This window comes from Ananas comosus, linkage group 10 (genome assembly GCF_001540865.1).
Source record: "Ananas comosus cultivar F153 linkage group 10, ASM154086v1, whole genome shotgun sequence".
NCBI classification, from domain to species: Eukaryota; Viridiplantae; Streptophyta; class Magnoliopsida; order Poales; family Bromeliaceae; genus Ananas; species Ananas comosus.
In genome coordinates this window covers 12935171-12958679 of record NC_033630.1, presented here as the reverse complement: position 1 = coordinate 12958679, position 23509 = coordinate 12935171, and the positions used below count along the sequence as shown (strand labels likewise).

Here is a 23509-nt window from a genome sequence, read left to right as displayed (position 1 = left end):
GAAAATATTCCCAACTCCGAAGTGGAGTGAGAGGTGCTTTGAGATTCGCGCCGGGAGATACGCGCGAGAGGTTGGTTTTTGTGGGATCGAGACCGGAGGTGAATGTTTTCACCTCGCGATCCGAGCTCTCTCTCTCTCTCTCTTTTTTCCCTCTCCCTTGTTTTTACTCATGCTCTGCAAATGACCCTTCTTTGAGGGGCTTAAGTGCAAAAAAGAAAAAAAAAAGCTGCGATTTTTTATGGGGTGGTTAAGCAGTTTAAATATCGTCGGAGATTAGATAGAATCCATTTAGTTTTTATTATTTATTATTATTATTATTATTTGTATTATTATTTTTATTATGCATCATTAATCCAATGAGAGTAGAGGGAGAGAGAGAGAGAGAGAGAGAGAGGTGGGAGATGAAGCTCGTGACAAAGAGAAAAAGGTGTGATTTTTTGCAAAAGCCAAGATGTAAATAAAAAAAAAAAGGTAAAAAACTCCTGCGAGAAGAAGCCGTCTTGCGCCCCCAAGCCCCTGATTTTTACTCTGCTCGAAAAAGGTGGGATTTTTAAAGCCCCCTCCCTTCCCCACCCCCCCCCCACCCCCCCACCCAACACCACACGCTCATCATTTGCTACAGCAGCGCAGCAGCAGCAGCAGCAGCAGGCAAGAAGAAGCTCAAAATAAAACAGAGTCAAAACCCAGAGAGAGAACACAGAGAAGAGAAGAGAGAGAGAACAGAGAAAAAAGCTGCTTCTTTATTTGCGAAAAAAAGCTTCGTTTCCGAAGCACAAAGAGAACCCTCTCTCCTCCTCCAAAGTCCACTCGTGCTCAACGTGAACGCACTCGCCGCTCCGCGGCGAAGTGCTTCTTCGGATGCTCCCTCGTCCCCTCCCCCCCCCCGCCTCTATAACTCGCGATCCTTCCCCCCTCCCCAACCCAACTCAACCCATCTGTCCCTTACTCAAACCACCCTTCCCTCTCCCACCCCGCGAAGCGACCCCTCGCCATGGCCACGAAGAAGGGGAAGCTTCCGCGTTGGGGACACGCATCGGAGACTCGCCATGCTCACTTCCGTTGCAATGAACTTGCGTCCTCCTTCTTTCCGCCTACATAAAGGCGGGATCTTTGCCGACGACGCGCCATTGCAGCGCCGCCCGAGAGAGCTCGCCTTCGGACCTGCCGTCGAAATGGCAGCGGAGCGACGTGAGGGACGGAGAAGCTCCCCCCACCACCCCGTTCCGTTGCCGAGAACGCCGTCATCAACCTCGACCAGTGAGTAATCTCCCCTTCCCCTGTTCCTTTCTCGTTTTCAAAATCCGCGTTCCTGCATCGGATCCCGTCACCGGGAGTGACGGGGTGGCGACCTCCGTGTGCGAAATGATTACCAAAACGCCATCTTTTTCATTATGGTTTATTGCCGCGTCAATGGCACTGGCCACTCACACTTTACTAACGACTACATATCTGGCAGCACCTCCGTTCATTCGTACTCTTTGGTTGCCACAGTTACGTTGCTATATGCGTTGCATTGCGTATCGTATGCGTTTGCGTGATTGTTGTTGTATGCAAGCTGTGTTTGTATAAGAACTCGCCGGAATGATTGAGTCGGATCCGTGCAGCGGCGAATCCGACGGTGTTCGAGTCGTTCTTGGAAGCAGACGGGGGGAGAAGGGACGGTCGTGATCCCGCGCTGGCGGACGATGACTACTTCTCGACCCGCCTGCCCTGTGCTGGTTCCTGAGCCCGAAATTCGCCGCGAGGTCCGCCGCCTCAACCACCGCTCTGTCGGCCAAGCGCAGTATGGCGAACGGCCGCCACGTCGCGTCGCACGGCTCCAAACGGCAAGCTCTTCCAGCCGCGCTCTACGCCCTCTTCCGACGCGGCGGACGCCCGCGACCCGCCGGCCAGCGTGTGCCGCGGCGCCATACTATCGGTAAAATATACCAAATTGTTATACCATCAATTCCCTGCTAGTCAACATATTATTCTGTGGTGGTGGTGGTGTGTTTATCTCATATTTAATTGAATAGTGCGATGGGTAATAGTTTCTTCATACAATTTTGGTTTGAGCATGTCACCATGCCGTATTAATTCCTTGTGAATAATACTAGAGATAAGCATTATGTTATGTAGAGACAAGATGATAGTAGTCGTCCTTTCGGAGTCTAGACATGTATCTACAATTTTAAATTATTCCTCCTTATTTAATTTCGTGTGATGATAGTTGGGACTATTAGTTTTTAGATTCGGGGCTATTATTGCTCTTAAATATAACTTAGTTTTCAATAGATATATATATATATATAGATATAAAATTACTGTTTTTCCTGTTGCTGCATGATGCGTATGTTGCTGAGGGTAACACAACAGCATGGCACTGCTAATCTTTGCCTCCTAATCCTGCTAAGATACATGTGATTTGTTGTTGCGTTCATGTGCGACGATTAGTTTAAATTGAAATGGATAAAAACTGTGATTTTTACATATCATTTTTTTAGCAGTACTTGTGTAGTATTTGTTTGTCGGATTTAGTGCTAGATTGGTTTTGCCTACGGTTACATGAATTGCGTAATGTTGTGCTTTGTATGCTTTTTTTTTTCTTTTTTTTTTTTATGATGTTTCAGTCGTATCCTGCGGTGACGGATTACCTCCGGTCGGGGCTGTTCCGGTGGGCCGGGGACGCGCACGCCTTCAAGGGGGAGTCGTACATCGAGCTCGTCTGTTCCCCCAACAACCCCGACGGTTCGATCAGGGAGGCCGTGCTGAGTTCTGAGGCCGGTAAGACGATCCACGACTTGGCCTATTACTGGCCTCAGTACACCCCCATAACCGATCGCGCCGACCACGAGATCATGCTCTTCACCGTCTCGAAGAGCACCGGCCATGCTGGGACAAGAATAGGGTAAGAGTCAAGTCTCTCTCTCTCTATATATATATACACACACACACACACCTGTGTAAACATGCGAAACTGCGCTTAATGTGAATCGAAATATCGGTAGGTGGGCTCTCGTAAAGGACCGAGAAGTTGCTCGAAAGATGGTCAAATTCATCGAGCTCAACACTATCGGGGTGTCCAAGGACTCGCAGCTGCGCGCAGCAAAGCTCCTGAAAGTAGTCTCTGACGGCTACGAGCTTGAGAGGGCCGACGAACACACGGATAGGCTTTTCGACTTCGGGCGGAGGATTATGGCCGCCCGTTGGGAGAGGCTGCGCGAAGTCGTCAAGGCCTCGGGCATTTTTAGCTTGCCCGAGTTCCCGGATGGCTTCTGCGAGTTCACCAAAGAAAGAACCGGAATCTATCCCGGTATGTATGTAAACTTCTGTTCAGTTTCTAACTCTTTTATCATTCTATACCTCATAACCAGCATATTTTCCCCTCTAAATGAAGGCTAAAATGTGTATTAACACCCCAGGAAGAATCTTAAGAGGCCATTAAGTTCCGACGAAATTTTCTGAAATCAGGCAGTAAAATATCTTGGCCTTGAAAGGAATTTTATTGGTTTTAACTTGGATTTCGGAGATATGCGTATTCGGCTAAATTTCCTACAAACAATGTATGGATTTGGGGCACTTTTCTTTGTCACCTGGTGTTTGTTCATTCTTTTCCTCTTCTTTCATTCTGCGCAGCTTTCGCATGGCTCAAATCGGAGAAAGCCGAGATTGAAGACCTGGAGAGCTATCTCAGGAGCCAAAAGATACTAACTCGGAGCGGCAAACACTTCGGGGCGGGATCGAATTACGTCCGAGTTAGTATGCTGGATAGGGACGAAACCTTCGATCTCTTCCCTCGACCGGCTTATCTCTCGCTACGTTGAATCGCCAGCGGCGTCCCTGTAATTTTGAGAGAAATGTTAAAAGAGAGCTTTTTTTGGGGGGGGGGGGGGAAGGGGGGGGGGGTGGTTCTTTTGTATTCTTGGGTTGTTTCCTCGTTTGGGACTATAAATTATAATTCAAATTATATATGACAATGTCTCTTTGTTATGTTCCGTGGATTCTCTACCATGTGCTTGTTGTTGTATCATAGATAGGCTCAGAAAGAAATGGCCAAATTGTGGTGTTTGATTTCATTTAAGTAAAACTAATAAATAGAGTTATTAGAGAGAGAAAAACAAAGTAGATTATTTTCAATTGTATTTGGTTCCGCATAAGATAGAAATAACTTTTGAGAGTTACATGCTTAATTTGAAGGAAAATAGATAACTAAAAGCTTAAAAAATAAAGGAAGAGGGTACTCCAAAAGATTTTGTAGCTCAAATCAACATTAATTGTTGGCATAATGCTTCATGTAATCCAAGATTAGTTAAAGATACATACGAAGAACTGTATGAGTAGGAAGTTGATTTAATGATCTTAAGAAAGGAAAGGTGGCAAAAGGCTTAGCTTCATCTTTGGTGCACAAAATAGTAAGAGGAGGAGAACCTCCCTTTATAGAGATGGAAACAAATATGTGAAAACTACTTTTGTAACGTATATGTAACAAAAAGAAATGCATAGTAGTGAAAATTGTGAGATAATTCTCGCAAAACGCGCGTATGCTAAATGAATATGACAAACTGTTTAAGGTATAAGCGGACTGTTACGACAAACGCACAAACGAAAACGAAATGACGAACACAAAATTATCAAACCATAGGCAGGAATGAAAGAATATACAGATTTACGTAAAAAATTCTTTGCAGGAAAAAAACCACGGGTAAGGGAGGAGAGAACTTTACTATCAAAACGAAAGGAAATGCAATGTTCTTCAGATTTCAACCAACCACGATCACACGCCTCTAGGGCAAAAACGAAGAGAAAAATTCATAACAGATTTCGGATCCGATTCATACCGCGGGGGCCTCCGCCCCTCGCACCCCCTGACGAATGTTAGTGGTGGGCTACGGGCTCGGGCCGTTTCCGCTACCCACCACAGACATTCATTTTTCCTTCACAATTTAATTTTTCAATTTGGTCGCACCGCGAAATTGTCAGCGAATCGTAAACCCGAACCTGAGTCAATAATAAATTTCAAGTCATATCTAACACGGACAAATAGTAATAAATAGCTTGTAACACCTTCGTGTAACATAAATAAAAAATAAAAAATCGCTCACACGTAACCTCTTTTGTAACGCGTATAATGTAAGATGATGATACTTGTGCAATTAATGTATAAAAAATAAGTACGATAAAACTGCTTTAAGATACGATGTAGAACACTGGTTTTCTCTAAAAGATTAAATTATTAAAGTAGAGTTTAGATGATGAAAAAATATATCTATACTTTTATATGAATCCACACTAGAGAAAGCTGACGTGACATAAGCTTCTTATTTTGAAATTTTTTATTTATTTATTTATTTTGATACAATTGGTCTTCTTAAGAAGCCAATCGTTTTGCCATACATTTTTACTTCGATCTGTATATTATTACTGCGGAGGCATAGCATTAAATAGTCAGGTATATTATTATCACCATTATTTATTACTCGCAATCTCCACTACAATTATTTCCAATAAATGACAAGATAATCATGCACCTTCGCAGTACAAAGACATTAATAATTGATGGTGGTGTTGGCTCCCTTATATATTTTCTTTTTTTGGATAAAATTTTTGGATGGTCCCAGGTACTACCCCTATCCAATTTGACCCCTAACTCTCAACATTAAACATTTTAATACTCTGCGATTTTTTTTTTTTTCGCCTTTCAGTATAGTCTCTAATTAGTAAAACAGTTAAACTTCTAACGTAATTTGTTTAAACATGTGAATGCTCGAGTAGTTTTTGTTTAACAAATATGAAATGGAAGATAAGACTGTAGCATATATGAAATGCACTTTGAAGCCGCTTAAACACGTGAGTGCACAAGTAGTTTTTTGTTTATATACATATAAAACGTAAAAAAATATATGTATGAAACAGAATGTATAATGATTAAGCTCACTAATACTACTAACAACTTGTTAGATTCAAACTAGTACGACTGAGAAATTTGTGGCACTCCAATAATTCTATATCTACAAATGTGAATGTTTGCGAGAATTTTATATATAAATAATATATTAGTACAAATAACTAGAATTAAATATTTTGGATCAACTGATATAATTCAATAACAAAATGTTAGAGGTAGATTGGATTATTATCGAGTCGAATTGCTTTCTCATTATATATGAGTAACACTGTAAAATGTACGATAGCATTATATTTGTAAAGAAATAAATTACTGAATAAATAAATACAAATTAATTTTAACACCGCAATAATGCCGTACACGTTCAAGTTAAAAGTCGTCGCCGAAACATAAACTTGGCCGAGTTCAAAGTGAAAAGGAAGTCGGCGACGATACAAGGGACAGCGCCGACTTTTGTAATATTCACCTTCGCTCCATCGTCCCCATCCCCTATAAGAATACTCTCCCTCCCAAACCCTCACACTCCCCGTCTCTGCGGTGAGCGGAAACTAACATGACCTCATCTTCTTCCTCCTCCGACCCCTACGCTCACCTCCTCGAACGCACCCGCGTCCCCACCCACCCCTCGCTCCACCGCCACGCCATCGCCTCCCTCTTCCACAAGCTCCGCTCCGCCCCTCCCCACCTCTCCCTCTCCTCCGCCCCCGGCGCCGCCGCCCTCTCCGCCGCCGCCGCCGCCTCCTCCGCCGCCGCCGCCGACCAGTTCGTCCGCGAGCTCTGCCGCCTCGTCTGCGACCGCCTCCTCCCCGCCTCCGCCGCGCTCGTCGAGCTCCACTCCGCCCTCGACGGCGCCGACCCCCGCTTCGCCCCGCTCTTCGTCAGGGGCGTCGGCTTCCTCGCGCGCCTCTCCTTCCGATCCGACCCCTCCTATGGCCGCCGCTTCGACCGCGCCGAGCTCCACCCCTTCGTCAGGGCGCTCGCCAGCGGGGCGGCGGCGGAGCGGGAGCTCGTTCGGCAGGTTTTGGTGTTCGTGGTGGAGAATAGGTCGGCGGGGATCGAGGAGATCCTAGGGTTCCTGAGACCGTTTGTGTTGTTCTCTGTTATTCGGAAACCTCCTTCGAGCTTCGCAAGGGATTTGATTTCGTCGATGGCGTCGCTCGTTTGCTCTTTCCCAGCCGAGGCGATTCCCTTTCTGAAGCTTCTTACGGATAGCTTGAAGTACTTCCCCCGCAACAGCAGGGAGGTAACAGTGTCGATCTTATTTTATTTGCTGTATAAATTTAACAAAATAGAACTGCATTTAACTCGTCTCGTAATGACCCTGCTCTTTATTACCACCTCAAATTGGGTGGAAAATTGGGATGATTATTGAATTTAGTTGCCAAACTACTTTAGAATGAGTTGGCATACCATGTGCGTCCATATTTGAACATTTCTCTAACTTGCAACAAATATGATTAATATAAAATTATGCGAAAGATCTCTTTGTTTTCTTATTTTCGCTACCAAAATTAGCAAGCTATTGGACAATACTTATTTTAGGTTCTTCTGCACCATCATATTCTACAAACATTATTCACCAACTCATTTTTGCAATGCTTTGCATTTGAATTCAACAATATCTGAAAATTTGCCAGTTTGAGATACAAGTGAGAAATGCATGCAATTTTTCATGCAGGGGGTAATTGAGACATAGGCTAAAGTGAAAGGAGTTCTTTTGTATTTAACCTTTTGCTTATGCTAAGGCCTGATAGATTTGTTGAATTGCGGAAATTATGGAAGAACTTGAATTGGAATTCCTTATTACTTATCCTGTCTTGTTGCATTTTTGGATAGGAAGTAGGATATCTCCTTAGCTCCGCGGAGTACCTCGTTGATGCATATGTGATGGTCTTCAAGCAAATGGCTCAAACTGAAAAGGTACTTCTTTGTTTTCTTACTTGTTGAAGTCAGGGCAAAAGATAGGTTTGACATATGAGTGTGCCATTTTTCCTTATGGTGGCAGCTTCTGACTTGCTAGTTTGACCTAATTGTAGAAGTCAAGGATGGCTATATGTTACTCAAGATTCTTCTAACTTGACTGAAGAAATAGAAGGATTTAAGGCTGGCCTAACAAAATAGGAGAAATTCTAAATTAGTATTTGAACTTCTAGTAGTGACCTTAGTTGTTCAGAATCTAAATGAATGATCCAATCTACCATCCAGATAATTAGTCACTGTTCTCATGGCAGGATAAAGCCCATGTGTCCTGTTAATTACCAATTTCATGCCGTCGTCTTCTTGTTTTAGATTGCATTGTTGTCCTATTATAATGATGCTGATTGCATTGCTGGCAGAGAATTAACGAGCTGTTGATTTAGAACCTCGCAATTGGTGCAATTGAACTCTTTGAGTGCTTGTTGACTTGATAAATCAGTTATCTATTTTCTTGTGTTCTTTTAGTTTTCTATTTATTTGCGACTTCCACAAGTGGTTTATTTTAAGTTAATGACTTCTATATCTGTTTTTTTAATCTTGCTTCTTCCAACAGTTAACTACTAATGCCCAAGTAAGCATGTTCGAACTATTGAAGACTCTTTTGTCATTATGTTCTGATCAACGTAAACCGGAGGGAGTAACTGATACTAGTCTTCAATTGTCAAAGCGTTTGCTGGCAGTGCAAAAGGAGACTGGCTTACAATATTTGCCTGAATTTGGCATGGTTTTTGTCTCTATTTCCATAATTCTTAGCCAGGTGGAGTTTGAACATGAACAGTTAGCTGGCTTGAAGCTTTTGATTCTCTTAACTGACTGGAAATATGTTGATGGTGCGTCTTCATTCTTTGGATTTTTTTTCTCACTTATGATCAATTGAATATTTTTGTTTTGGTTTTTGGAAATGCAATTTTTGAAAGTTTCCAAGCTTTTTTTTTTCTTTTTTTTTCTCCTTTTCGCTTTTAATATAAATTACTGAAATAGTGTTTGAAAATATTTTTTGAGAAGTTGTTGATGGGACCTCGTAATGTAATATCTTTCTTGATGTTGCAGACGTTGGCATAAAAGAATCTGCAGGTCGCCTTGGTGAAGAGCTTCTTTGCGTCTTTCCTGTCATCAGCCTCATGATGTCTCCTTCTAAATCTATTAAATCTGCAGCAGCTCATTTTCTTTCGACAGTTGAAAGACTTATTTTAGGTTTGTTGGCTGCTCCTTCAAGAAAACAAATAGCTAATGCTGGAGTTTCATCTATAAGCACTCCTGAATCTATCCTTTTTAGGGTTCTAGAACATCAATATTCTGAGGTTAGTTTTTTCTTTGGTACCCAAATTTGATTTATTTGCATGCTGATTTTGCACTTTTTTTTCCGTGTTTTTTGTTTTTTTTTTGGTGTTTTTTTGATTTCTTGTATTGTTTTGTTTTTTGCTTTCTTGTTTGTATCTTCTCATTAGGGTAACCTTTTCTTGGTAGAAGCTATACTTTAGGTTACTTGTATAAAACTTGTGGTGTTGACCAGGAATCTATTCTCATCCTATTTAGATATGCGTATAATTTAGTCATCTTGTACCATTATTGTGTGAATTTCTTTAGTTCTGTTGGATTTATAGGTGATTGGTGTTGTTTGGAGTTAACTTTGGTGAAATGAGCTACTACTGTTAGTTGTACATATTTGGTGATGAATAGAGGTGTTATCTGTTCAGTCTTCATCTTTTTGGAAGCACATTTTTGTTGTTGATTAGTGGATCACTGTTCATGTATAAGTTATTTGTGATATTAAACTTCAAATTGTTGTTCAGTCTTTGCTTTTATGCTAGGTAGTTATTACTCAAACTTTTTTTTTTAATATACTTGTATTGAAACTAATACATGGTGTTTATATTTTGGCAGCAATTACCTTTTCAAAACTGCTATTTCCTGGAATTTCTCATTTGCAATAGTCAGTTTGGGCCTAAAGGTGAATGTGGGAAAATGAAAAATTGGACATCTCAACTGAAGGAACACTTGTCAAATCCTGGAAGACGAAAGCATGCGTTGATTTCTCAATCTCCAGATAATATGCAATCAGGTAAGCCGTTCTGAATCTGTCCTAGACTCCCAGCATATGCTTACTTTAATCACCATTTTATACTTTTATATCTTAGGAGAAACTGTTGCAGGCGCCTAGTGTGTCAGCTTGTGGCTGGCAGTGATCCAACATCCACATCTCTCATTCCATTATCCAACCATCCAAAAAAAACATTTTTTACATGAAAAAGGGCTGTAACTCACTGGATGGTGTGGATTGAGGTTTGGGATGTATGGACTGTAGATCCCTTGCTGTCCTTGGGCTGATGTTGCACCAGGTGCAGGGCCTGCAAGCAACAAATTTTCCTACCCTAGATGGGTTATTAATTATTATTTTACACACTATTAAGTAAACTCCCATTTTGGCAGGGTTTTCTATGCTGCTCAGTTCTGTAGCATCAGTTCTACTCATGCATGCTAAATTTGGTGCTTCCGCTCTAGAATCTTTGGCTGCTCTTGGTGCAACAGACCCAAAATTGGGTTTGCCTTTGTTGCTTCTAATTCTGACCTACATCAAGATGCTCTCCAGCCATGATATTAACACATCAGAAATGTTGGTTAGTAGTCAATATTGCCTTTTCGAGCTGCATTTAACTCCAGAGAATCAATATCGATCTTCTGAAGTTTACTGTTGTAAGGATATGCCTGAGAAAGAAGTAGTATAAGAAATGTGGTTTTGCCCATATGCAGAGGATAGTAAATGGTGAGAAACATAGTCAGAGAAAGAACTTCTTAATCTCACATTCTGACCTAGGCCATTCTCATTATTTTGCCAACTGTTGCCACTAGTATCAGACTCTAATCACATATACCACCATAACTTCTACTGATTCTATTGATACTACTGTATTTGCAGTCACCACCAGCATCGCATTATGTTATGTATTTTTTTTTTTAAATTAGTAGTTGCCACTATTCAATGGAATCACTATAAAATTCCATTTCTCTTATTTTATATAACCAACATTCCATTTGGTTACATTGTTATTCTTCTTTTTTTGCAGCCATCATGTCACTTGTTCTGCTAACCTATGTTCTCTTGTATCTCTTTCATCGGTAAAGCCGTTGATGTCTTTGTTTCCTGTACTGATGTTACCATTGTCATTAATGACTAAACTGATCTTGCTGTCTCTACCTCCATAGCTACAACAGTACTAAATTTTATTTAGTCTCTGTGTCATTTCTATATTTTATGTTTCCCTTGATAGCCCTTGTTTTTCATGTAGCTTTTATAATTGTGTTGGAATCTTGTTGTGTGTGATCTCTGCTTCCCATCTTAATGTTATTCTGCTACTGTTGTTAAGAGACCAACATTCTCTGAGGCAAAAGGACGATTAAGAATGTTTCAGTTTCAAGTGCAGTTATTTAAAATTTGACCTCAATCTATTTGCTTACAGATCAGACTGCTTGAAGCACTTCCGTCTCTTGCTCTTCATTCTATCATGGTTCCATTTATGTTACAGACGGTTTCGCCAATGCTTCAAATGGAAGCAAAACCGTGAGTACCTCTTTGGTTCCCCCTTGTTTTGCTTTCGTCCATTTATTTAGTTATAAACTTCATCGGTAATGTACTTAGCTTGTATTGGTGTCTTATGTTTCAGAAATTTCTGTCTGAGTTTGAACTTGTGAGGACATAGGGATTACGTCCGAAGAAACTAAAAATTAGTTAGGAAGAGTTTTGAGTAGTGTAGACTGTTTGTGATCTAACTGGTTTTTCAGTAACAGTTTAGTGTTTGGTGGGAGCCATCTAAATACTAGTTCTTTTGCATTTGTAGATAGTTTTGATTGTGAGCGAATATTCAATAATGTATTTGGCTGAGTTATACATAGTTTAAGAGCACCTTCTTTGAGCAGGGCTCAAAAAGCTAACCATTTCTATCTTGCGAATGGTCTGCTTTGCAATTTTCTTGCTTTGTGACAACTGACAACTTCTACGAATGGCTTTTTTGTGTTGTTTATTTGGCTTATCATTTCTAAAGCCTTTTTCCTGTTAGCTTGAGAAGAAATCAGAGCCGGGGACTCTCCAAGAACATATTTGATTTTTTTGTGAACTGCCTTTCAAATAAAAAAAAATGCCTTAATTCGGGAAAGAAAAATTCAAACAGATCGGTGCCCTATATTGGTATATTTGCAGCTGTTCTTTTGTGCTGCTTATAACCTTATGTTCTGGTTTTATTCTAGTTGCTGTCTTTTGCGGAATACGTCACTTGATCATAATCGATTCTATCTCTTTCCTCAGAGTTATTTTTGCGTAAAGCTAACACACTTCACTACGTATAGCTTTTGACACTATGAATTTCTACTTTCAGCGTGCTCCGTTCAATAGCTGTTCGCTTACTTTGTAAAATATGGGTTGCCACAGATGGGACCTTTGCAAATCTACAAGTAAGAATGTTCTCCTACCTTGCATCTGTGGATCTTCTAAATGTTGATATTCAAGTTATCTTAGATGCTCTTCATTTGGATTTCGATGCTCTGCATACGAAATGAGCGTGCCTGTGCTGCTGATAGTTGCTATCATTCCGTTGCTTGCAATGTTTAAAATTTTCATTTTCATCTCCACAGGGCAAGTTTTGCTAATTTGTATTGCTTCCATCCTACTTAGGAAGTTTTGGATCCGAAAACATTTTCAGAGTTCATCCCTGAAAGAGAAGTCTCTATAAGTATGGCTGCTTCTGTACGTGATGTTTGTAAGCACAATCCAGATAGAGGTGTTGACCTTATATTATCTGTATCAGTAGGTATCTATTTTTAGAAACGCTTTTCTGTATGCTTATTTATGCTTCTCTTTATTGAACCGAACTATTCATTTATGTTTCTTTTAACAGTCATGTATTGAGAGCCGAGATTCTGTGGTGCAAGCTCTTGGTCTTGATAGCCTTTCTCATCTTTGTGAGGCTGATGTAGTGGGTGATGCTTCATCTCTTGTTTCAGTCATAATAACGAGTTGCTTTATCATTTTAATTGTTAACCATGTTTCTCTAGTTATTTGCACTTTGTATTTAAACAGTCGTATAGAAATAAAACTGTCTTAAAACAACTCTGCAAGTCTGCTTTTAGTCCGCCACTGAATGGCGTCAGCTACTTGCACAGAATAAGTTCCTTAATTTTATATCCTTTATATTTTTGTCGTCTGTCATCTTTATCTTAATTTCATAGAACTGGGACTTGTGAGGAAACAGGAAATTTTCAAAAGAGTCAAGACAGATGCTTTGTGGTTTTTAATAGATTAAAGCTCATTTATGAGGCGCTATATGGTATTATGCACCAACTATCTACCCAAAATATCACAATCGTAGACTTGGTTTGCAAAATTGCTGTTCTTTTAACAGTCCACTCTACTGAGATACTGTGATATGTCTTAGTAGTTTTATCTTTTTTTACAGATTTTTACACGTCCTTGAACATTATTTTGAAGCATTTGCTTGACTATTCAAATGACCCTATCGTTGCACATAGGTAAGAGTTTCTGTAGCAGCTTGTCTTGCCTCTGCAAGAAATATTCAGATATTCGAGTTTTATGTAAATTTTGTCATTGCATGTTCGTCATGCAGCTTGTGCACCTTGTTAAGATGGGGCGCACTGGATGCTGAAGCTTATTCTGAGGCTTCAAAGAAAGTTTTAGAAATCTTGTGGGGTGTTGCAACATCTAAGAAACCTACTTCTGAACATTCATGGGTAAAAGCGCGAGCAGCTGCTTTCAATTCCTTGTCCCATTATAAGGTCGCACCTATTTCTATTACCTACTTGATATTGCCTTGAAATATTTAAATATACGCCCATGCAAAATCATATATTTGCATGTAAACCAAAAATTGAATTTTCATATATGCCCTTCTGTAACTTAATATCTTAAACATATGCCATTGTACTTGCAAATTTTCCCTCTTTAGCATACAAAATTTTCTAGTAGATGATTTTACAAGTATATCTTTTTCAGGTTATGCTTCTTCAAGATGCCATTCCTGATTTCAAGATTAGAAATTTTGAGTGCCTAACTAATGAAGATCATCCAGAAATACTCGAAGCCATGGAGGGCCTTGAAGTTGAGATTGTCAAATCTGAGCACATGTCAATATCGTTTTCAATGATCATAGTTCTCGTAATTGTACTTTATGGGATAGTTGTAACTCAGATTTGCATGTTGACTCAGAAATCGGCGTAGAGTGCTTAAAGAAAAGAGGATCACGGTGCACAAGGTTGAAAAGTTGTTGGATGTTTTTCCTCAGGCTGTGTTTCCTCCAGGTATGGAGACGGCTATCAACTTAATTAGATAAGTAATCTCATAACTTTGGTCTGTTGGCCCAACTTTATCTCTAGTGGTATGGTGTGTTTTCCAATCAAAATGAACCGGTAGGGTTACTCCTGCCAATCTATTGGCTAGTTGTTCCCAAACGAAAACCGCATGTTGTAAAAGGGAAATTCATTTGCTTGAGCTTTGTAGTAGATTCTCTAAATGTTCTAGTTATTTTTCTCGGTAGAATTTTTAGTGTTTTGCTACAATTATGGTCAGATGGTCTAATCCTATTGACACCATCTGTCTGTTTGCTGCTCTCAAAGTGTAAGAACAGAACTCAATACTAGTATAAGAGAAACTAATATTGACAATGCAGAGGAATTAAAATATGGTGGATTACCTGATGCTGCTCTTTTATCTCTGTCTGCTTGTCTCTGTTTGCTGCTCTCAATATAAAAGAACAACCAATTCAATACCAGTGTAAGTGCAACTAATAATGAAAATGCAGGGAAATCAAAATATGGAGAATTACCTGGTGCAGCTCTTCTGTCACTCAATTTCACCCCTAGAGACTTAATTAGTCAGGGAACGTTAAAGGCAAGAATCAACTGATAACCTGATTATTTTCAATTTAATACTGTTACTATCAAAATTCTGAATCAAAATATTCCAATCTCTATGTGTTTTTTTTTTTTATTTTTTATTTTTTATATTTGTTATGTTCTGTCTACAGGATTTGCCAAGGGTGCATGCTGCATATGAAAAAGTGCTAGTAGAGATAGCTGAATCACTGCATACATCGAGAAATATATTGGTTGCACTTTTTGCGTTGCAATCATGGAACCCTTTTGTTCGTTGTTGGATGAGAGCAGTGGCTACACTTGTTGATGCTAAAGGTTCCTCTGATGTGTCAGATAAAAGCACTAAGGTGGCCCAAGATATTTTTAAGGTCCACATTCGCAATCTTGATTTAATCACTTTATAACTTAATTCTTTTTGTTTGTTTTATCTATTTTCTATGTTAAGTTGATGTACACTTCAGTTTTCACATTGGTTGGCGACTTCCAATTGGAGGGAGTACCAATTCAGTGGTTGTTAGTTACCTTCTTTGGATACTCTTTCTATGCTTTGAATCGATTCCCACTGATTTGGGTGGATTTTGATAAGTGAAGTATATCGATGTTCTGGAGGTGGATTTTCCATGCTTTAAGTTTCTCAAACGTTAAAGAATATTTTCTATCCAAAAATAAAATTTTGGATTCCCTATGGGCTGTCTGGCTAAGGGTAAGAAGGAAAAGCAAACGATAAGTTTAATCGCCAATCATATTTTCTTCCAAAATTTACATAAACAAAACCATCACTGATATAAAGTGATTTGCCTTGCTTCAAGTTTCCAAAACATTAAAGAAAGTTGTCTGTCCAAGAATATCCTTTCTAATTTCCCTATGGGCTGTCTGGCTGAGGGTAAAAACGAAAAAATAACTGTTGAATTCAATCCTCAACCACATTTTATTCCAAAATAATTGCATAAATTTACATAACAATACACCACTGATGTAAAAAAAGAGCCAATCTGCCCTAATCAGGGGTGAAAGACGATTTCATCATAGAACAATTAGATTTGCTTGTGAAATTCACAAAGTAAGGCCAAAGTGACTTTCATACCTTTTAGTTTGATGTTGTTGTTTCTAGATATACAAGGCCCATCAAGTTTCTTATGCCTTAACTTTTCTATGCTCAATACTCATTACTTGATTTATCTGTTTCTCCCAGTTTCTTTTACTTCTGTTTATTTAGCCTTACCATATTCTTATTTTCCTATCGTTTTGATGTAGATAATTTGTAGAATTGCAGCAGAATCTATTCCTCGGGTTGCAGTAAACATTGCCTTTGTGATTGGTGCACTTTGCATGGTATGATCTAATGGCTATCAAAATTATCCATTTTGAGTTAAGTATTTTAAAAGGTTCTACATAGGTATAGAACATAAAGAGAAAACTTACTGCCTTTTGTAAACCCACAATTTGGATACTTCAGCAATTCTTATTTAGTTCATGTTTGGTGTGGAAAGGGCTGAATATTAAAAGAAGAGGCGGCGACAGGAAATGAAGGGGAAAAAAACTAATCTATTAAATGCAGATAACAAGCTGCTGAATGACTAGGAGGAATTGAAGTGTTAAATATGAAAGACGGGAGAAGATAGAGGTACCACAAAATATTAGAAGTTAGAACATAGGCTTTCCTAACAATTCATAAGTATAGTTATAGCAATATATGGTATTACAGTATTACACTATTTACTGTAGGCAACTAGATAGTGAGGTCGCACATGAGAGAATATTAAGCACTTAAAGGTTGCCAACACTCTGCTGTATAATATGAATAATTATGTTGTTCACTCTTTCCAGCTTTCTTATCATTTATTGATTCCTGTGAACTATTCTCATAGTAAATCATTTTTTTTTATCCCTCACCCTTTTTTTACCCTATTATTGTCATTTTCGCTTTCTGCTAGTTGACTTATTATTCTTTCTATCATTTATCAGGCTGTTCCTCCGACGGCTCATTTAGTAGTTTCTGCTGCATCAGACTTTCTTCTTAAATGGTTATTTGAGTATGAGCATGAACATCGACAGTGGTCAGCTGCTATCTCTTTGGGATTGATATCAAATTGTTTTCATCCTACCGATAAAAAGCAAAAGTTCAATGTCATAAATGGACTTCTTAAGGTACATTGTTATGTTGCTTTTCCCTACTGACTTTCCTCATTTAGCAGCAAAAATTGCATGTGCCGATATGGTGCATAACAATATTGTCTTGCCACTAAGTAAATATATAAATTGTCAATATGAAAGTATTAAGTTGGGATAGGTGAAAATTTCTTCTGCTCTTGCTTTCTTTATTGAAACATACAAAGTAAAGGGTCACCTTTCTTTACCCATGCCTTTAGTAGGTTCTTGGTGTGTGTGTGTATATACAGGGAAGAGCTAGAGAATATATATATATATATATATATATATATATATATATAGAATTGGGCTGGAATACTATTAATAGTATTTGGGCTCTTTTGCTATCGAGTTTTTAACCATTGGATGAAAAATTGTATGGTTATGTTGATAGTGGTTCCTTAAGGTTTTGTGGTGGTCACCCTAGAGTTGAGTGGGTGGTTGATTGAATAGTATGGGCTAAAAGGTGGAATTGATTAAAGTGTAGATCTAACGGCTAAAAAATCGATAGCAAAAGAGTACAAATGCTATTAATAGTATTTCAGCTCAACTCTCTCTCTCTCTCTCTCTCTATATATATATATATATATATTGAGTCCGGCTACTATACTCTTATGAGTACGATCACCCTCATTCTCATAAGTCGTTTTCGATGATAGAGTTTTCAAATTGACGATTCATACCGTTAAACATTATCTAGAGCATTTAAAACTTTTAGAAATCAAATTTTATAATTTTTTGGCATTCTTTACCTTACAATCAAAGGTCTCAAAATTGACAAATTTTAACCGCCAGTATGGGATACTTGCTAGTTTAACGGCGTAAAAGAATCGGAATCGGTTGAATTTTTGATAGAAAATTCTATTCACTACCTAAATAAAGATCGATAAATCGGATCTTAAATTGAAGGATCCGATCATTAACAATTTTAGGACGTCGTTCGATTGTGACCGTTCATTTTATGCCCGCTTGATGGACTTTATTATGATTTTGAAAAATTACGAAATTTATTTTCTAGAAGTTTTAGATACTCTAGATCATATTTATCGGAGTGGATCGTCGATTCGGAAGCTCCATCATCGAAAACAATTTATGAGTACGAAGGGCTCTATACTCATAAGAGTATAGTACCCCTACTCTCTCTCTCTCTCTCTCTATATATATATATATATATATATAGAGAGAGAGAGAGAGAGAGAGAGAGAGAGAGAGAGAGAGAGAGAGAGTCCGGTTGGGATACTATCCGCCGTTAGATTCCGTTAGATTATACTATTCAACCAATAACTCACTCAACCCTAAGGGGCCCACATCATCCTAATCGTATATTTTTTTTATCTAAGGGCCGAAAACCTAATAGCACCAATAGCTTGATGTTATTGATAGTATTCCAGCTTAGTTATATATATATATATATATAGAGTCCGGCTACTATGCTATTAATAGCACGAAGCACTTGGTGCTACCAAATTTTCCGCCGTTAGATCTACTCTTTGGATCATTTTCACCCGTTAGATCATACTATTCAACCAACCACACACTCAACCCTAGGGGGTCCACATCATCCTAACCACACATCTCTTAATCCAATGGCCAAAAACTTGGTAGCACCAACGACTTGGTGCTATTAATAGCATAGTAGCCTAGTTCTATATATATATATATATATATATTCGAGAAAAAGGTACTTGGAATATTGGATCAAAAAAGCATGAATGAACTGATTTCTTTTGCTTTAGTCGGAAATATCAAAACACGTTATCAATAATATTATCAGTGAACAAAAGTAAACTCCTCCCTAACCGAACACCCTGCCCCACCTACACAAAATCAAAACAGAAAAAGAAGAATGTGTAGGCCTTCTTTTATTGCTTCTATTATTTTTTGCACTAAAATCTATCCATCATTTCACCACTGCACTGTCTGTTTTATACTGGCTATTTGTTACTCACAAATCATGGTCTCAGGTAATCTGTAGCAGTGAAAGTCATCTTGTGAGAGGAGCCTGTGGAGTGGGACTGGGTTATGCTTGTCAAGATCTTCTCACTAGGGTTGAAAGTGCTTCTGATTCAAGTCCAGAAGGAACTATGAGATTTGATGAAGCTGCATTACTTGACAATATTGTTGGTACTTTGTCTGTTCTAATATGCCAACTTTGTCCTTCTGTATCTGGTCCTTTCAGAGACCTTGGTGAGAGCTTTCCACTGGATAAGTATGGAATTAACACTTCAGAAGGATCACTTGAGGACAATGATAACTTGGACTTGGAAGAAGATGCTTGGGGTGTTGCAGGGCTTGTCTATGGTTTGGCCCATTCCGTTTCTGCCCTATACAAGGTTGGGGCTTATGATGCTGTGATAAAAATAAAAAGAATGTTAACATCATGGCTGCCATATGTGGACATGCCTGATCAAATCTCTATTTGGTTCGATGAAACTACGAAAATACCCCTCTATATTGGTTCGTGTTTGGCTCTTCCCTACGTTGTGGCTTTCTGCCAGAGAGTGGAACTGATCGATGATGATGATTTGAATGTTCTTTTCAATCGTTATACGTTTCTGGTATCTGAACTTTTGAAATTTAAGAAATCTGGAACTGCATATCAGAATCTTTTGTTGGCATCCTGTGTTGGTGTGGGTTCACTCCTTTCTTGTATTTTGAATGATGGGGTCCACTCTTTGAGACTTGATGATGTCAAATGCCTTCTGGATACCTTTAGGTGTATTTACAGCAACCCTTACCCTCCGTTAGTCCACTTGGCTGGGATGTTTGGAGTCGTCAATGCTTTTGGTGCAGGCGCTGGTGATCTTACTAACACATGTTCTCAGCCCATTAATTTGCAGACACACTATGAGCAGGTCGCTCTCTCGCTCTCTCCCTCTCTCTCTCTGGGCCTGTTTGGCCCTGCTCTATGTTTTTCTGTTGGCCGTACCTTCTAACTAGAAGTGGCTGCAGCTGAAAGCAGAAGTAAATTCGGGGCCAAATAGTCTCTCTCTCTCTCTCTCTCTCTCTCTCTTTCTCTCTCTCTCACTCTCTCTCGTGTGTTGTGTGCGTGTGTGTGTGCTGTCATAGCTCAACTTTATCTTTTCTTTTATTAACCAGTCTGTTAATCTTGAAAAAACAGGAAGCATCTTTTATTAGGGGGCCTATACTAGCATGCCCTGCTTGTGAGACACTTTCCACATCATTGGTTCAGGAAATATTTCTTGTCTCCAAGGACTCTAAGGATCAAGCTATGCAAAATTTTGCAGCATGGGCTATTTCCTTTTTGAGAAATCGATTGTGGCCGATGGAATCTGATGGTGTGAATGGTTCGCAAAGCAGCTCCATTTCTCAAAGTTTTCCTGAGGATGCCTTAGTTTTAAAGCTAAGCTTATGGTTAAGGGATATAAACTCTGATAAGGTTTGTTTTATACTTAATGCAAGTTTATTACGTACCTCTGATCAGTGTATTCTTCAATTGTTGGAAACATCAGGTGCTCATATGTTTCAATTTTGCTCACTTCACTTTTTGTACTTTGTAGTCCCTGTTAACAAGAGCTCATATTAACATTATGCAGCTTCTTGGGTAAGCCACAAATCATAGTAACAAAGCATGGATATGTAATCATTCCTCATGCAAAAGAATAATTAAATATGAAAAGATGAACTGGTCACTTTGTTCCTGGTTTCTGTTTTCAGTTACTATATTACCTAAATTGAACTTTGTATTAATGTCCGTACTGAGAATTGAGAACTTTATTTTGCTTAAGTATCACAACATATACCTAAAGAAAACTAATAAATAGTGCAGCCTTGTGTTCTAAGGCTCTTTGGCTATTTTTAATGGTCTTTAGCTCAATTTGGTGAAAGGAAGGGTACAATGAAAGGATCTATAGAAAGTACTGGAGGTTCATAGGAGTTCACCATATAATAGATACCATAGTCATTTTTATACAATTTGTTATGCATCAATAACCATCAGTAAATTTAGGCCACCTAGAGGTAGTACCAAATAGTTAAAATGTTCACTTACTGTTTGTTGCATTGGTTTACATATTTTTACATGTTCTTTCATATTTTAAATGGTCCAATGTGAGTATTTCCTTGTTTTTACTGGCCCGCAGACAGGAAATAGGATTCATGCAACCACAGTTGCAACTGTTTTAAGATGCCTTTCAAAGGCTCCCAGACTACCTCCTTTAGATTGGGGAGCGATCATTCGGCGTTGTATGAGATATGAAGCTTACTTTCCAAATCTTTCGGTAGAACATATTCCTATGTTGCTTCGAGAAGAAAGCCTATATTTTTCCTTATCTCATGCGAGCCAAATAAGCCCCCTTTTACATTTCTTGGATGATTTAACTGACCTTTCAAGGTTGAGGACACTAGAGCCTCGCTTGCAATCTGTAGTACTTGAAAATCTCTCTGACCTGTTGAAACTATTCTCTGGTTCAAGATTGGAGAAACTATATGAGGATTTGTTCGAGTATTTCTCTTCTTCAACCTCATCATACTTGGTTTATGAACCGGAACAGAGAAGCACATTGAGAATGTCCATTTGGAAAGGTCTTCGCAAGTGTCTAACAGAGGACTTCAAGGGGTCTGATGGTTTTGGCAATATGGAGAGGTGCATGGAATGCTTGTTATCTTTGTTGCCAATTTCGATGAGTGATAGTAGGCAGGATGGAGTTGAAGAAGAGTGGTCATGTGCTATTAATTGCTTGGGTGCGGCTCCCCACAACTGGCTTGTGGACAAGCTGCAGGTTGTTATTACAACCCATTTTTCAGTGTTCCTCAAATTCCTTGAGACTTTGATATACTTTTGTCATTGAGTCTTTGAACACCATTTTTTTCCAAATTTCTTATGGAACGTATCTTCTTTGANATACTTTTGTCATTGAGTCTTTGAACACCATTTTTTTCCAAATTTCTTATGGAACGTATCTTCTTTGATTTTTTTTTTTTTTTTTTTCACTTTTTGGGGTGTAAAATTGCTCCTCTTTCTTTTACAGGTTCCCACTTCTCACGTAGGCGGCGATTCTGATGAAATAGGAAAGAGAATTGTTGTCAAAGCTAGGCTAACGAGGATTGGTTGCATTTCGCCTTCTGAGCTGGGAAAACTAAAAGCCTATATATTTAATGCAAGAAGTAAAGGTAGAGTACAGTGTTTGATGTTGTCCTGCATATGGTAGTAATTTATATTTCCATGCAGTAATTTGTATTTCCTTTGTGGAACAAGAATAGTCAAGCAAAAGCCTGCTCTTTTCAAAGATCAGACAATAGGAACTTCCTGGGGCGTAAGAAAGAACCAAATGAAAAGTATGTAGACAAATGTTTGGGATATATTAATGCATGTACAGATAAGAGAAAGGCTTTCTTTATCCTATGCCCTCTTCTTCTTTTTTATTTCTTTTCAATTACCCTAGCAAACAAATAAGCAATGTATCATCGTAAATATGTCTCAAGAATCTAGTAATGAAAAGAGAGTGAACTTAGTACATTTATGAAAGACATGTTATATGTCTGTTAATTCAACTTATGAATATGAGCAGCTCGTATATTATCTCTAACTTCAGGAATCTGGTGGAGTGTCCTTGTTGAAGTTGCTGCAGCAGTGTCGACTGCAGAGGGCAGTATTAAAAGGCAGTGGCTTCTTGATGCCCTCGAGATCAGCTGTGTAGCAGACTATCCTTCGACGGTGAGTACTTTCATTAACATAAATTATCGAAACAGACATTTCGACCCCTCGAAAGTGCAATTTGTCTATAATTTAAAAAATAACCATATTTGCATGTATGCCTCTTTCCTGAGAGCTTTTTCATGCTGAAAATGTGAGTTTCACACTAAAGCAGAGCTCATCAACTACAGTGTTCATGGGTACTACAATTTTGCCTTTTAAGTGTTTCTCACAAAAACCTTGAGGGTCGGGCATATACACAAATACATGCTAGTTCTAAGGGTATAAAGGCACAATGGGGTAAGCATTCAAGCATGAGCTATTCATAACGAAACTATTTTCTAACCCATGTCTTCAGGCATTGCGATTTATCGGCCTACTATCAAGTGCCTGCTGTATGTACATGCCGCTTCTGACGGTCGATCCGATGGCTGTCTTAAGCGACTTGCCTGTCACCCTCCCGTCCCTTCTCTCAGACGGAAGCTGGGCCGCCATAATCACTTCTCTGGTTGACAAGCTATGGGCATCCACCATTCGCATCTGTTCTTGGGCCAAACAGTTAGCCCACAAGGATGGCTTTCCGGGCCTCGAGTCTGATGACCAGCACATACATAAAGATGAAGCTGAAATATCTGTTTTCTTAGCACGTGTGATGCACAGGACATGCATTTCCTTGAAGGATTACTTACCATTTGAGAAGCAGCTACGACTCGCAAATCTTGAGGTACACTGAACTAAAAGCTTTTATTATCTTCTATTTTGTGCTTCATGATAGCAAAAATCCTTAATCAAGTGCTTTTGTTTGTGTTGTACAATATTTAGGTCGAGGAAAATATGTTTATTTTCATGTTCTTTTGCCTGTGTTATAGGATTTTGCTTTTGTAAATATCAATGTAGCTTTGTTACAAGTGCAAACTCAACTGCTATTTTACATTAACTGTTTCATGATACATAAATTTTCTGAA

General features: G+C 39.0%; 2 protein-coding genes across 2 annotated transcripts; both read left to right on the top strand.

Annotated features, from left to right (window-relative positions):
• On the top strand, positions 2294-3816 carry LOC109716503 (tryptophan aminotransferase-related protein 2-like). Its single transcript, XM_020241989.1, has 3 exons — positions 2294-2887; positions 2988-3292; positions 3616-3816. The coding sequence occupies exons 1-3, from the start codon at positions 2571-2573 to the stop codon at positions 3801-3803; spliced, it is 810 nt and encodes a 269-aa protein (XP_020097578.1). The 5' UTR covers positions 2294-2570; the 3' UTR covers positions 3804-3816.
• On the top strand, positions 6414-23509 carry LOC109716501 (protein RST1-like). The gene is made up of 24 exons (XM_020241987.1): positions 6414-7127; positions 7721-7804; positions 8415-8691; positions 8912-9162; positions 9746-9923; positions 10292-10479; positions 11320-11420; positions 12232-12307; positions 12528-12659; positions 12751-12832; positions 13309-13381; positions 13477-13645; positions 13863-13993; positions 14076-14167; positions 14668-14756; positions 14893-15108; positions 15995-16072; positions 16706-16888; positions 18853-19743; positions 20010-20288; positions 20992-21630; positions 21880-22021; positions 22444-22565; positions 22903-23509. The coding sequence occupies exons 1-24, from the start codon at positions 6438-6440 to the stop codon at positions 23275-23277; spliced, it is 5538 nt and encodes a 1845-aa protein (XP_020097576.1). The 5' UTR covers positions 6414-6437; the 3' UTR covers positions 23278-23509.